This window comes from Anabrus simplex, chromosome 4 (genome assembly GCF_040414725.1).
Source record: "Anabrus simplex isolate iqAnaSimp1 chromosome 4, ASM4041472v1, whole genome shotgun sequence".
Lineage (NCBI taxonomy): Eukaryota > Metazoa > Arthropoda > Insecta > Orthoptera > Tettigoniidae > Anabrus > Anabrus simplex.
The window spans coordinates 216,912,701-216,927,012 of NC_090268.1; the positions used below are offsets into that span (position 1 = coordinate 216,912,701).

At 39.4% G+C, this 14,312-nt stretch overlaps 1 protein-coding gene across 1 annotated transcript in view; it reads right to left on the reverse strand.

The window, feature by feature from the left end:
• LOC136872583 (guanine nucleotide-exchange factor SEC12) overlaps window positions 1-14,312 on the reverse strand; it is an 86,766-nt gene that overhangs the window by 39,420 nt on the left and 33,034 nt on the right. Inside the window, exons 4-6 of the mRNA XM_067146384.1 lie at window positions 11,204-11,381; window positions 3,131-3,249; window positions 1,125-1,368 (exon numbers count right to left, since the gene is read on the reverse strand). Coding sequence (XP_067002485.1) covers window positions 1,125-1,368; window positions 3,131-3,249; window positions 11,204-11,381 — 541 coding nt within the window. The remainder of the gene's footprint in view (window positions 1-1,124; window positions 1,369-3,130; window positions 3,250-11,203; window positions 11,382-14,312) is intronic.

Sequence of the window (14,312 nt, forward strand, 5' to 3'; positions counted from 1 at the left end):
CATTCAGTGGTCCGCAACAAGGACGCTTTAAAGAAGTCGAAAATGAAATTGTGAGGTATGTGCACGAAAAACGCAAGGGTCGAATGGTCATACCGTGGTACAATAAATTCGTTTGTTGACCTTCAACGTCCGCGATCAGGCCTATATATCACTAGCCGCTGAAGTTGGCCGAACCTGGCTAGCGAGAAGTGCGTGTAGCGGTAGCTGGTTATATCTGATGCTGAGTAAAAGTACTGTAACAGTTTAATAAATAGCAAGAATATTTTCCTGACGGATCGCCGTATTGTAGAGACGCATGGAATAGGTATTGCCGGCAAATTTTCAACGGGTTCTCTTCGGTATTATGATGCCAATTTTAAGTAAATGGTCATTAAACCCGCGAAAATAAAGAATAATTGTGCAGCCGCAAAAAATTCGGTATAACGAAAGCCAATGTTCGGCGTCTAAAAATAGTCTAAAAATGTGTACTGTACAACAAAGGCATTCATATGATTTTACAGAGCACTTTTTGAGCGTGATTTAAATTTTTTGAAGGAAAAAGTGGGGTTCGTCATGGATTTGAAGTACGGTACTGCAATTTTTTCAGAATGAAATTAAACACACACTTTCACATAGTATCGGATTTCGAAAAATAACAAACAAAGAAGCCATAGTGTGGATATCATCCGTGGAAACGCAGGTTTTGAACAAACTGACTGCCGCTTCATACCAATTTTAATGTGTATGTTTTTTTACTTTTATACAAAAATCGGATATAACGAGAATCCACTATAGCGAGTAAATTTTCCATTGTTGTGAATTCTCGCTATAACGGACTTCTACTGTATTTACAGTATGTACCCTATGAGAAGGACGTATATATTGTCTGCAAGAGCGTGTTGTATGGAACACATATACTTGTGAGTCACCTTAATTTAATCACTTTAATCCTTTCTCATAAAGCTGTACACAGGACTAGTAATAAAAATTGTTTTCTTTTCCTATAAATAGTTTTAATGCCTTTCAACTGGACGGTGCTACTGTACAACAAAACTCACTTCAAGAAGGAGCAAGAAGAGTTGGAAAAAAGGGCACAAAAGAAGTGAGGAAATCAAGGGGGGGGAGATAATAATACTGAAACTGACCTGAAGGCTAAACGCAATGTAGACGGACACACTACCACTGAACATTGTCCCGACGGCAACGAACCTGCCATCGTCTGAAACACTCAAGGCAGACAAGCTCTCTGAGAAATGAGCGCTTTTCTTCAAGGAGGCTTCCTCTGGACTCCACATCTGCAGAAAGGACTTCGACTTTGCTGGCCGACCCACAGGATTTGTCAAGGTGAATAATCTGAATTTGTTTAAGTCACCTTCAATCATACCAAACCTGCATATAAAGAAAGATAGTTTCATAAGAGACTAAGAGTTTTCAATCCTATTCGTGGCACAGAGAATCAAGACAATGTGTTATATTAAGGGGTCTAAACCGGCTAGCAACAGTTCCACGAAAAATGGTCTTTTAAGGGATGGTCTTTTGAAAGCAGGTAGGCATTTATAAATTATGTTATATACAGTAATATGTATATGATTTAAATTCATACAATATCTGACTGTAAATTATTTATATATCAGTTCAGATTTAATATAATTTTTGTCCACAATTCTGATCTTTACTTATTAGTAACTTTAAAAAGTAATAGAGTTCTGTTTTTTTTAAATACACTTTTACTTAATAATTTTTGTATTCCAGACTCTTTCTAAGTAAATGAAAAAATCCAGCAAAAGTCAGCAAAAATTATTGCATATTTTTTATGTTAACTAACACTTCCTCTGGTGAAATCATATTCAGGAAACATTACCCCCTTAGGATTCCTTCCCAATGAACACAGGTCATCTCTGAGCTCGTAGTGCACTCCTAACTGTGTTCATGCTAAGGCAGAACACCCAGATTTTATCTCGTACAATGCGAGGAATGGCACTGTAGTATACCGTTAATGTTTGAGGGACTTACGAGTCAGCAGTTCACTCACTACTGCACTCTATTTTATCTCAAACTAGCCAAACATTGAAGGGCTGTATGGTCAAGTACCTGGGAATGCAAGCTCTAACACCATGTTTTGGAAGGCAGATAGACAGATGTCATTTCAGTTTTAGAAATCCAGAAATGATCTTTTAAAAGAGGCCAGACCAAGAAAATACCAGAGGCACAAAATACATTGCTTTTATGGATTGTTAAATTGGTTTTTGGAAACAAAAAATTTAGTCTCTAATAGGGGTGATCTTTAAGATAATTTTCACTTAACCAGAGAGAGATAAAGTTTGTACTGTACATGGAGGGTAATCTCATAAGCCACCCACACTATTACAGGCTAAATATAATTATGCCAGCTTATTCGGAGTAAGGAAGCCCACCTGGTGGCGATTATTGTTAAGGCGTCAAGCCTGTATGGTCTGACATGGTTAGCAGGTTCGAGTCCTGGTGGTCGAAAACATTTTCACCATCAGAATGTTGGCCGATATGGAAGGGGAGGTGGTGGTGTACAATTTCTAATCAATAGGTTGCATGCCAAGAGCCTGGATTCAGTTCCAAACCTCTACGTAGTGTTCATATGGAGTTAGGGCGTATGGTGCTGTTAATGGTGATGTATCAGATGGGGACATTAAGCCTTGGACAGACACCTTGGTGTTATTTGACAGGAGTAGGCTATGTGCTGACATCAGGTTTCACCCTCCCCCTTCCTAGTACCATATATCCCATCATTAATTTAATCTCATCAACTCTTCTGATGAGGTCAACACCGGAAAGATCATTTGGTCATAAAAACTCGCTATGAAGATTCATTTCACTTCATAACAGACCAGAGAGAGAGAGAGAGAGAGAGAGAGACACACACACACGTACGTTCTCTCTCTCTCACTTCACCTCTTGTCAACTGCTTACTACATTTCCACACAGTTGAATCCCTCTCTGCCATTTCATACTTTTCAGTACAGGATCCATGTATGCTAAGAACAACAAAGACGAACGATTACATCCTTGCTGTCTAACCCCTGTAATTATTTTGAACCAAGAACTCTTTCCAACATCAGTTCTCACTGCGGCCGAGAGGTCCCTGAGCTGAGGGCAAGTGAAGTCGTGATGTACATACCTGCACCTCTTATAAAGATATTTAGAATCCTCTGGAACATTCCACTTCAATTCATTGACTTTCTTCCCAGTGGCAGTATCCCAGAGTAGACAATGGCCATCTTTTGCTATACTCACTAACTGAAAAAGAAACACACACAGCGTAAGTCTGACATGGCTTTTGAATGGGGTAATGACACACACAGTCCATTCACTGGCTACAAACAGAAATGAAAGCGTAGCCGAAGTAGACTTTTGTACTACTAGCTACCAACAATTTCACTCTTACATGATGGAAGAGGGAAGGATTCCACAGCAGATGATGGAGACGCAGATAAGAGAAGTAGGGCTAAAAGAAGGCCAAGACTAAGGTGGTTGAAAACAATCAAAATAGTAATAATAATAATAATAACCCTTGCCTACATTGTTCTTCGAAATGTATTTGTATGCATTACATATAAGCCACTGACTTTGCTTACTTAAAGTTTTAGTCTCCTCCTTTCGTTCCAAATTATATACAACAGTATCGAGTTTAGTAACACAATCCATTACACTGTCATCCATCACAAAACTTGATATATAACACCGCACTATGTCCATAGCTTCTACCACTGCTGAATGTGCTGGTAATGCTGCGCAGATCTCATTGGTTTCATTTTCATCCTAGAGTTCTTGCTCGTGAAGTTCAGAAGAAAAATAAAGCAAGAAATGCTCGAGATAAAGAAATTCAGAAAGGAGACGAAAAAGGTGAATTAAAAATGAGTGAATTGCAACAGACATACAGAGATTGCAGACTGCGAGTGAAACGAACAGTAGCAAAAGAAAAACAAAAGTCTTGGATTGATTTTACAAATAAATTGGAAGAAGATAGTAAAGCAAATTCCAAATTGCTGTACAGTGTTATTAGAAACACCAGGAGTAATTATGAGCAAATAACAGCTTTACAGAAACCAGATGGGAGCATCACTAGGGAAGACACAGAAATAAGAGAAAATATGAAATTGTACTTTGAGAATTTATACAATGGTATAAAGAAGGACTCCAGTCCTAACGCACAGATTCAGTCAAGCTGCAGAGATAATACAGTATATATGAAGAAACGTCACCAACTTGGAGTGAAGTAGAATCAGCCCTAAAGTATGCGCAATGAATGAGCTACTGGCTTTGATAAACTAAGTGCAGACATGATTAAAGCTGCTGTCCCACAAGGAATTCAGTGGCTATACAGGGTGATAAGGGCAATATGGGAGGATAAAATAATACCAGATGACTGGAAAAAGGGAGTCACAGTTCCCCTCTTCAAGAAAGGAAGTCAAAAAAAGTGCAGCAAATATAGAGGGATTACCTTACTGTCTCATGGTTTAAAAATATTTGAGAAGATTCTTGAGAAAAGATTAAGGAAAATTATTGAACCCCAACTGCAAGAAGAACAATATGGATTTAGGAAAGATAGATGAACTATAGACCTCATATTCATACTGAAAATGATATTAGAAAAGCACTGGGAGAAAGACTGCAACTTGACATTTGTGTTTCTAGACATCGAAAAAGCATTCCATAGTGTCCCTAGAACAACTATATGGGAGTGTCTTAAAAAGAAGAATGTATCCATGGAACTCATTCAGAGAATAAAAACGCTTTATGATGACTGATACAGCTGTGTTCAAGTAGGAAATGGATATTCAGATTGGTTCCAGACATCTAGAAGAGTGCAAGAAGTCAGTGCCCTTTCACCATTACTATTCATCACCATCATGGATGAAATCATACAAGAAGTGAAGCAGGACACCAACATGGATCTTAAAGCATTTGCTTTTGCAGATGATATCTGGAGAAATAGCAAGATGGAAGTCCAGGAATGGTTGAACGTCTGAAATAATCATCTGAAAAAATATGGACTTAAAGTGATTGCTACAAAAACTGCTACAATGTCTGTTAATAGACAGAGAAGTAAAGATAATATAATGCTGGAGGGGGTACAATTGGAAACAGTAAGTCAGTATCAATACCTTGGATGCAAAATATCAAGTGACAACAGAACACAGCTTGAATTAAATAACCGTATTCAGAAATCCAGTCAATTCTATCAGCAAGTTCGATATCTGCTCTGGAATAAACAAGTGCCATTAAAATCAAAACAAACTCTGTTTTGAACATACTTTGTCCCTATATGCACAACTACCAAAAAAATGACAGCAGACTTCAGGCTTCAGAAATGAAGTTTCTAAAAAGCATGCTTCAAAAGACTAGGAAAGACAAAGTAAGAAATGAGAAGATTAGAGCTGGAATAAATCAGTCCCTGAAGGAGACCATAACTAGGGCACGTTTGAAATGGTTTGGTCACGTCAAACGTATGACAGAAAGAAGAATTGCAAAACAATGGTTGCATACTGAGATTACTGGAAAAGAGACCTGTTGGAAGACCTAGGAGGAGATAGCTGGATGGAGATGGTAAAGGAATCAACTGGGATGAAGTCTGGGATGCAGTGGTACATGAATAGACTAAAATGGAGAGCACTTATAAACCACACCCGGGAAACTGGAGTGGAAACTTGATGATGATGTTCTTGCTCAGTACTGTCTTTGTCAATCATAAGCTGTTCATGACTTTCGTCTACCGTCTTCAGTTCGCAGGTGGCAACATTACAATGTTAAAATTTGAATCAAGGTTCCACCTATTCAATACAAAATATATGTAGATATTATTTTACACAGTGTTATTTAATCCTTAATGGTGGCAACATTGTCATCACATTCAACATGTGTGGCAAAATTCACGGCGTCTTCATCTGTCGCAAGCTGGTCACATTCTTCATCCAGATCATCAGTGCTTTCCATTATTTCCACTGAAATGTCATCAGTTGCTGAACAAACGAAGCCCGCTTTGCAGAAACAGTTTTCGAACTGTGGTCTCGTTTACTGAAGCCCAAGCAGATTTTAAGAAATGCCTGGCAGCCAGAATTGTGATTTTAAGTGAAGCTGTTTCCAGGAATGCCAATCTCCTTTGCAAAAGAATCTTTCTATATTTCTGCTTCACACACCGGATGATGGCCTGGTCCAGCGGTTGGAGATGGCTTGTACAGTTCGCGGGAAGAAACACTACACGTACATTTCTCAAATAAGATGTGTCAACTGGGTGTGTGGTAGAGCAGTCAATGAACAACATGATTTCTCTCTGCCGCACTCCCATTCTGGCATTAAGTGATCGCAAGAAGTTCTCAAAAATCGATGACGTCATCCAAGCATTGGTATTTGCTGTGTACTGGCATGGAAAGGTACGCACATTCTTAAAACTGTGCGGATTCTTCCAATAACCTATTATGAGCGGCGTATCACTCTCATTGTAGCATAATAGCACTGTCAGTCTCTCTTTACTGACAAGGGGGCATTCCCTACTCGTCACCACCGATTTCGCTCAAATTTATAGAACATGCAGGGCTTGGCTAGAAATGAAAGTACCCGAAGCGGGAACTCCAGATTACCAAGCGTATAGAAAATAAAAATGTTGACGCGGCTCTCGCACTGTATAAGTCACTTACGTTAGTGCGCAGTGCAGGCAGTAGTTGGCGTAGCGGTAAGAGCTCGGACTGGTAATTCGATGGTCGTAGGTTCGACTCCCCGCGTGGAGACTAGTTTTACTGTAAACTTTTATTTTCCATTTTTCCAATTATTTTCCAATTACGCAATGAGGTGAATAATTCATTTTATTTATTTATACGCAAAAGGCATGGAAAAGGTAAAAAAGAAAAAAAGGGATTTCATTGACATTGACGTGGGAGGAAGCCAAGGAGCAGTCCTTCGAAATGCTGAAGCAAGCAGAGAAGATAGGTCTCAAAATCGCCTTTGGAAAGACCAAAATAATAACCAACATTAAGAATCCTCCAAAATATTTGAAAGTGGGGGAACAGAAAATAGAGATAGTCAGACTTCAAATACCTTGGTGAATGGATCAGTTGGAATGGTCTTGAGAAGAAAGCAATGGAATCTCGACGAACCAAAATAGAAACAGCCTTCCAGCTTACAAAAGACACCTATAACAAAAATCCCTCTCGTGGAATTCCAAGATCAGAAATTATAATACAGTAGTCAAGCCTGAAGCCCTTTATGTTGCAGAAACTCTATAACTACACATGGTCCAATGGAAAAGTTGGAGATAAAGGAAAGGAAAATACTACGAAAAATTCTAGGCCCAAATTCCATAATAACGAACTTTCACACATCAGCAATGAAACCCTGTATAGGAAATCAGAAAGGATTTCTGACACAATAAGGAAAAGAAGAATTGACTTCTATGGCCACATCCTAAGAATGGATCCGAGAAGGATAACTAAAAGAATCTTCGACTATTTCCGTAATAAGAAAACCAAGCCGAATTGGTTTAAGGAAACTGAGAAGGACCTACGAGAATTCCAAATTACAGAAGAGATGCTTGTAGATGGATCTGCAAAGAAAATAACCAAAGATAAAATAAAGAGTTTTCAGGACAGGGTGAAGCCCAAACGACTATACAGAATTTCTGAAGAAGAGAGGAAGGCAAGATCTGAAAGGACGAAAAAGTACTGGGAGGACAGAAAAACACGACTCACTAACCATTGATAGATCTACCGTACCCCAAAGAGGGTGAAACTGACAAGAAGAAGACATTGTCTACCTGCGCCAAGAATCTATTGTTTGTGTACAGCCACCAGGAGCAACCTTCACTTGTCAGGTGAAAACAAATCTTACAGCGAAACGACTACTCACATTTATGGCACATTACCCAAGGAAGGGAGATAGCCAATAAAGGAGAAAAAAGAAGAATTTCTGTTTGAAGATGTCGGGAAAGTTCGCAACCCAAGTTTTCTGCAATTGTGCGCTCATTAAAAAAAAAATGACGTCCTATATGCCTTTTGCAAATAAATAAGTAAAATAAATTAAAATAAATGAATAGTATAAAAATTGAGAAAAATATGCTCCACACAGGGAGTCGAACCCACGACCATCGAATTACTAGTCCAAGCTCTTACCGCTATGTCAACTACTTCCCGGCGTGCGCACTAACGTAAGTAGCTTATACGGTGCGAGAGCCGCGTGAACATATTTATTTTTAATTTCTATATGCTTGGCCATCTGGAGTTCCCACTTTGGGTGCTTTCATTTCTAGCCAAGCCCTGCATATTCTATAAATTTGAGCGAAATCGGCTGTGACGAGTAGGGTATGCCCCCTTGTGAGTTAACCTCCATGGCATTTCTCACCCTTGAACATGTACGTTTTATCAGGAAGAAGTTGAAGAAATACCCCAGTTTCATCTGCATTAAAAAGAAATCATCCGGGCTATAGTCCTTTATGATTTCCGGCAGTGTCGTATCTCTCCAAGTCTGAACAGTATTGACATTGACACTGGCAGCCTCTCCATGGACGGATTTATATGAAAGTTTATTCCTGTTTTAAAAAAACCTTCGAGCCATCTATTAGATACCTTGAAGTTACAGAATCCCATTTTGGCAGCTAAATGTGATGCCTTGGCCTGAATCAATGTTCCATAAATAGGAATATTCGAAGCCCAAGCTTGTTTAATCCAGTTCACAAGAACATCTTCTAAAGCTGGAAACTGGCTTTTATGGACACGTTTCATTTGGCTGCTTCCTCCTGTCCTCGATCTTCTTGCGGTTGCTTACTATTGCATTTAAAGCTGTCGTAGGAATGTACAACATCTGGGCAATTTGCACACGCTTCATGTGTGGATTAGCATCCACTTTCTCGATAAACTTTAATTTTTCCTCATCGGTAAACTGTCTAGCTTTCTTCTTCTCCATAACTGAATGACCTGCAAACCACTAGTCCTACGTTTAAGTACAATAATCCTAATTCATTTATTAACATAAAGTTAAGCGCTGCGCGTCAGCTGTATATGTACGTACAGTAGGCCTAATTTACGTAAATTATACAATTCACTTATGAATGAAAATTACGCACCAAGATTAAGAAACAACACTCAGACGAGGTACTGTTGCGCTATCCAAACAACCACAGCAAAGACTGGCTGGCCAAGGCAACTAGCTTGTCTAGCGCGCTATGTTGTCTGGGTAGTCTGCGGCTGTGAAATTAAGTTCTCTGTCAAATCCTTACCCACACCAGCTGTGGCTGGAGTGTCATGTGCGCAACTTGGCCCTTCCTTATTGTGGGAGTTATGAACGAACTAAAGAGTGACATAAATGTGTTATCCAGGTTTCTTTAGCATGTATTTAATAGGACCTATGATGAGAAATAATTAAATGCCTAATATTTGACTTTAACAAAATGGAGTGGCGTATGGCATTTAGTGCCGGGAATGTCCGAGGACAAGTTCAGCTCGCCAGGTGCAGTTCTTTTGATTTGACACCTGTAGGCGACCTGGGTGCCATGATGAGGACGAAATGATCATGAAGACAACATATACACCCAGCCCCTGTGCCAGCGAAATTAACTAATGATGGTTAAAATTCCCAGTCCTGCTGGGAATCGAACCCAGGACCCCTGTGACCAAAGGCCAGCATGCTAACCACTTAGCCACGGAGCCTTCAACAATATTCTCAGTACATGTCCAAATGCTGCTTTGTTAACAATGTGGGACTCTCTCTCCTGCACTTTGCATGGTTTTGTGATGAAAAACTTGCACGGTATTGTTATAGGAGGTGAAATGTAGGTGCATCACATGACATCAAGGACAAAGCAACGGTATCAGCGAAGGAGGTTATAGTGACAACGGTCTTTGGGACCACAGGGGTGTGCTGCTGGTTGATTTCCTTACTCATGGCCAGACAATGCAGTAAACCATTCTGTGTTTTTTCAATTCTGGCTTCAACTACTTGGTATACTGTTGGAACCATAGTTTTGACGTTCATGTTGGACAAGTAATCTTGATCACGGTCATACTACATATGCACATGTGCACTGTGATTACAGTGTTGAATACACTTGTACTCACCAGGGATAAGTGGTGTCTGAAGTCAACATAGTGAGATCTCTAATATACTCTGGACTGATCTCTTAAATAATTTACTATATACCACAGACATTACTGGTCCCCATCGTCTTTGAGATAGTTCACTATTGAGACTGCACATAGATTCCAGCAGCATTGCCAGGAAGTTACAGTGTATTCAAAACAGACTGAAAATCAGTTTGAGTCTGACTTCTGGGTTGTAGGAGTAAATCTAGATTTCACAACTCAAAATGACAATGGAAGGAAAGGTGGGGTATCTGGCAGATCATTCTTTCACATCCGAGCAAACATAAAATCTTTGTTGCTTTTGGTCACCACTCAGGAGGCTGGGCACAAACTTTGATGCAATATGCTGCATGTGGAATTCTGTGGCAGGTTACATGACTGATTCCCATTAGTGCGCTCATTCCACTGATGGTTTGAGGACTACCTTTGTCTGATGCACTTTCCGATAATTTTTTTATACGATTTGTTTTACGTCGCACCAACATAGAAAGGTCTTATGACGACGATGGGACAAGAAGGGACCAGGAGTGAGAAGGAAGCGGTCGTGGCCTTAATTAAGGTGCAACACTAGCATTTGCCTGGTGTAAAAATAGTAAACCATGGAAAACCACCTTCAAGGCTGTCGACAGTAGGGTTCGAACCCACTATCTCCCGAATACTGGATACTGGCCGCACTTAAGCGACTGCAGCTATCGGGCTCGGTTCCGATCATTTTTGGTGGAGTAGAGGACACTGGGTGACCAGGGCGCACATTATTATCAATTGTTGTTCTGCCCCACTTACAGCAGAAAAACCACTTGAATGCCTGAGTATGTCCCACAGCCTGCTCCCTAAAAGCCATCTTCAGCATTTCACAACATTCTGAAGTTGTCTTCCATTGCCTAAAGCAGAACACACTGTTCACATAAATCCGCCATATCACTTTTCAGAGAGCACATAACACAAAGTTACAAACACACATATACACAGAACAAGCTTGTTTTCAGCGCACTAACTCATCATAGCACAATGAGTAACAATAATAAGAATGATCAACACGAGCACGAGAAGTACAATTTGGGAAATAAATGACTAGAGTCACTTCTCAGAGATAAGTGAAGTTAACAAAACTGAAATACACTCACCAGGGCTAAGTTTGGACTGAAGTCTAGATCATCAACTTCCTTGGAGTGGGCAGCAATGTCAAGTCTTTTCTTCAAGGACGGAAAATCCCACAGCCTAACAAAACCATCGGTTCCAGCTGTTGCCATTATCTTACCATTACGTCCAATCCGTACCACTCTTTGTAATGGCTCCTCTTTACTGAAAGAAAAAATTACAACAGTTGTTAATCTAAAGAGCAATTCACTGCTAAGTCTTCAGCCTGGAGGCTGCGTGAGCACCACTAAAGGGAATGCAACTACAGTTGCACTGCTGGTAGTGCTGTACTGAGGTGCACAAGGCATGATGAGAGAGTGACATAGTTTCCCACTGCTTTCCTCGCTGGGCCAGAAAATGCTAGAACAGCACGAGCGGCACCTTCCATACTGTCACAACCAGACAGAGTCTTTGCTCTGGTCTGCAGAACCCCAATGCAAATAGAAAATTTTCGATATTCTGAACAGAATCTGTGATGGAGGATCAAAGATTAAAATCCTACTTGCAAAGTAAACACATTGAGGTCGAAGACCATACGCCGTATGGGCTGTGTCACTTATTGTCAGGAACAAAGCCTGCACTATGCACCTTCTCTGGCTTTCATTGTCGTTATTACAAAACAAATGTACTATGTGCGTTGATCAGTACTGTAGTATAAGATTTGATTCATATAGTTCTCAAAAAATATAGATGGCAGCAACCTACAATTCTGCTTCCTTTCAAATTGTGTCAGAGCTGTGTCGACTCGACAGCTGTATGCATCATAAGCAATGAATTTCATGCTGATCCGTACTGAAAAGTAATTACGAGGGTGAGTCAATAAATAAGTTGCAAAACTGAACTGAGGCCAAAATAATCAAAGTAACTTTCTGACATTTATTTCACTTTTCCACATATTCACCCTGTACATTCAGGCACTTATCCCATCTCTTTACAAGTCCTTGAAAGCCAACAGCAAAGAAGTCCTTTGGTTGCTGTCGCAGCCAATATGTAACCTCATTGATTATGGCATCATCTGTATCAAAATGATGGCCACCCAAATGATTTTTTAGGGGCCCAAACAGATGAAAATCACTGAGTTGATCCACATGCTGCAATGTGGTTGCAGCTGACACCTCCGCAGGACGACCAGGACGCTCCCCATCTCTTATGCTTTTCCTTGCACGGTTAAACTTCTGGATCCAATTGAACACAGCTTTCCATGAGAAACAGTTTTCACCCTAGACGGGATGCATTTCGCGATGCACTTCTTCTGTAGATAGTCCTTTGGCCCACAAAAACTCCACAACTCCATGCTATTCTTCTTGTGTACAGTCATGCAACACATGTGCCATCGTGCACTAACAGCCTCTGACCGACTGAGTGCCTGCGAGATGCTGTACGACAAGCATACATATGCTGCCATCTGCTGGAAAAACTTGCACGTGTAATTTTAAATCGTATAAGGCACACACATGTTTGCGACTTATTTATTGACTCATCCTCGTATATGAAGGAAAGCAAATGCTAAATGGTTCCACTTATTTAAAATTTTTATTAAATTACATTAATTCAGTTTGGGACTAGTTTCGGTCTCTGAAGACCATCCTCAGCCGAATGTTATAATTAGACAAGCCATATAACCATTGCCATAAAAAGTGTATACAAATTAAAATTAACAATGCTAGAATGCTTCGTTAAATGTTAAAGAGCCGTTATTTTAAACCTATTACTGAAAGCTCCAGGAAGCACAACCCTTAATATTTTCATAAAACTGAGACAAACTTTTCACTCCATTTGGACAACATGAACATGCATCAAGATTCAACATTTGTTACGTGAACCTGTACCGTCTGTTCAGAAATGTCATTTCAAATGTTTGACATTGAACCTCCTATACAAGTCAATCTCTGATGATGTACTCTAATATTGTTAATTGTTAAGTGATAAATTCAAGAAACATAACTTTTAACACTTTGTTAGACATGAAATGAACTTTTCACTTCAATTGAATAATACAAACATGTTTTAGGCTTGATTTTTATTATGTGGTTTTGTACTATATGTTCAGGTGTTATTTTAAAAAGGTTTTAACCCAAAGTTTTTTTTAATATGTTAATACCTGACGACACATTCCAGCATTGTTAATTTTAATTTGTATACATTTTTTATAGCAATGGTTATATGACTTGTCTAATTATAACATTTGGCAGAGGATGACCTCCGGAGACCGAAACAAGTCCCGAAATGAATTAATGTAATTCTTACATATTAAAAGTAGTGAACAGGTGGAACCATTTAGCATTTACCTTCCTACTTGTGACAGTGTGCATGTAATGGCGACCTTATGCGACCATAGACCGAAAGATGGTGATTTATACCAACTGAACAGACCAAACAGATCACACATAATAGTTATATACTAATAATTACTTGGATATGTTTCTTATACAAATACAGTAAAAGTCCGTTATGGCGAGAATTCATAACTGCGAAAGATTCACTCACTGTAGTGGATTGTCGTTATTTCAGATTTTTCGTAAAAGTTGTGGGGGAAAACACACACCACGGCCGACTTGATGCGTCGCTTTAGCTAGCTCCATACCGGCCATGACAATCAGGATCACACACTGTAATCGGCGTAGTTTCATAGCTCGACACGTGGCACTGGCGGCCTAAGTTTTTGCGGTAGAAATGCATACTCCTCTATGGAAAATATATCGACTTTGATTACTGATTTATTGTAATTTAGAGGTATGGAGTATGTTACATTGACTAATACTGTTGAAATGATTAATCCTAAAGGCTACTTTTGTTGACATTTGCCAAAACAACGTTATGAAATGAAACTGCCGAGAATGGAGTAGTACTACTGACGTTCTTTAACTGTGAGGAATAACAGTAATAACTTTTATTATTCATAGCATTTAGATTCATAGTAGAACTTACTACAATATTTTTGTCTTCTGATGTTTATCTTTAGATTAAGAGTCATTGTTCAATTAGAGTTTTAAAATTCTTCAAGTGCTGCTGTCATAAAGGGGCCGTGGTCAAAACATAAAAGACTTATTTTTTTCTACTTAAATATCCGGTGTATGGATAATATAAATATTTATA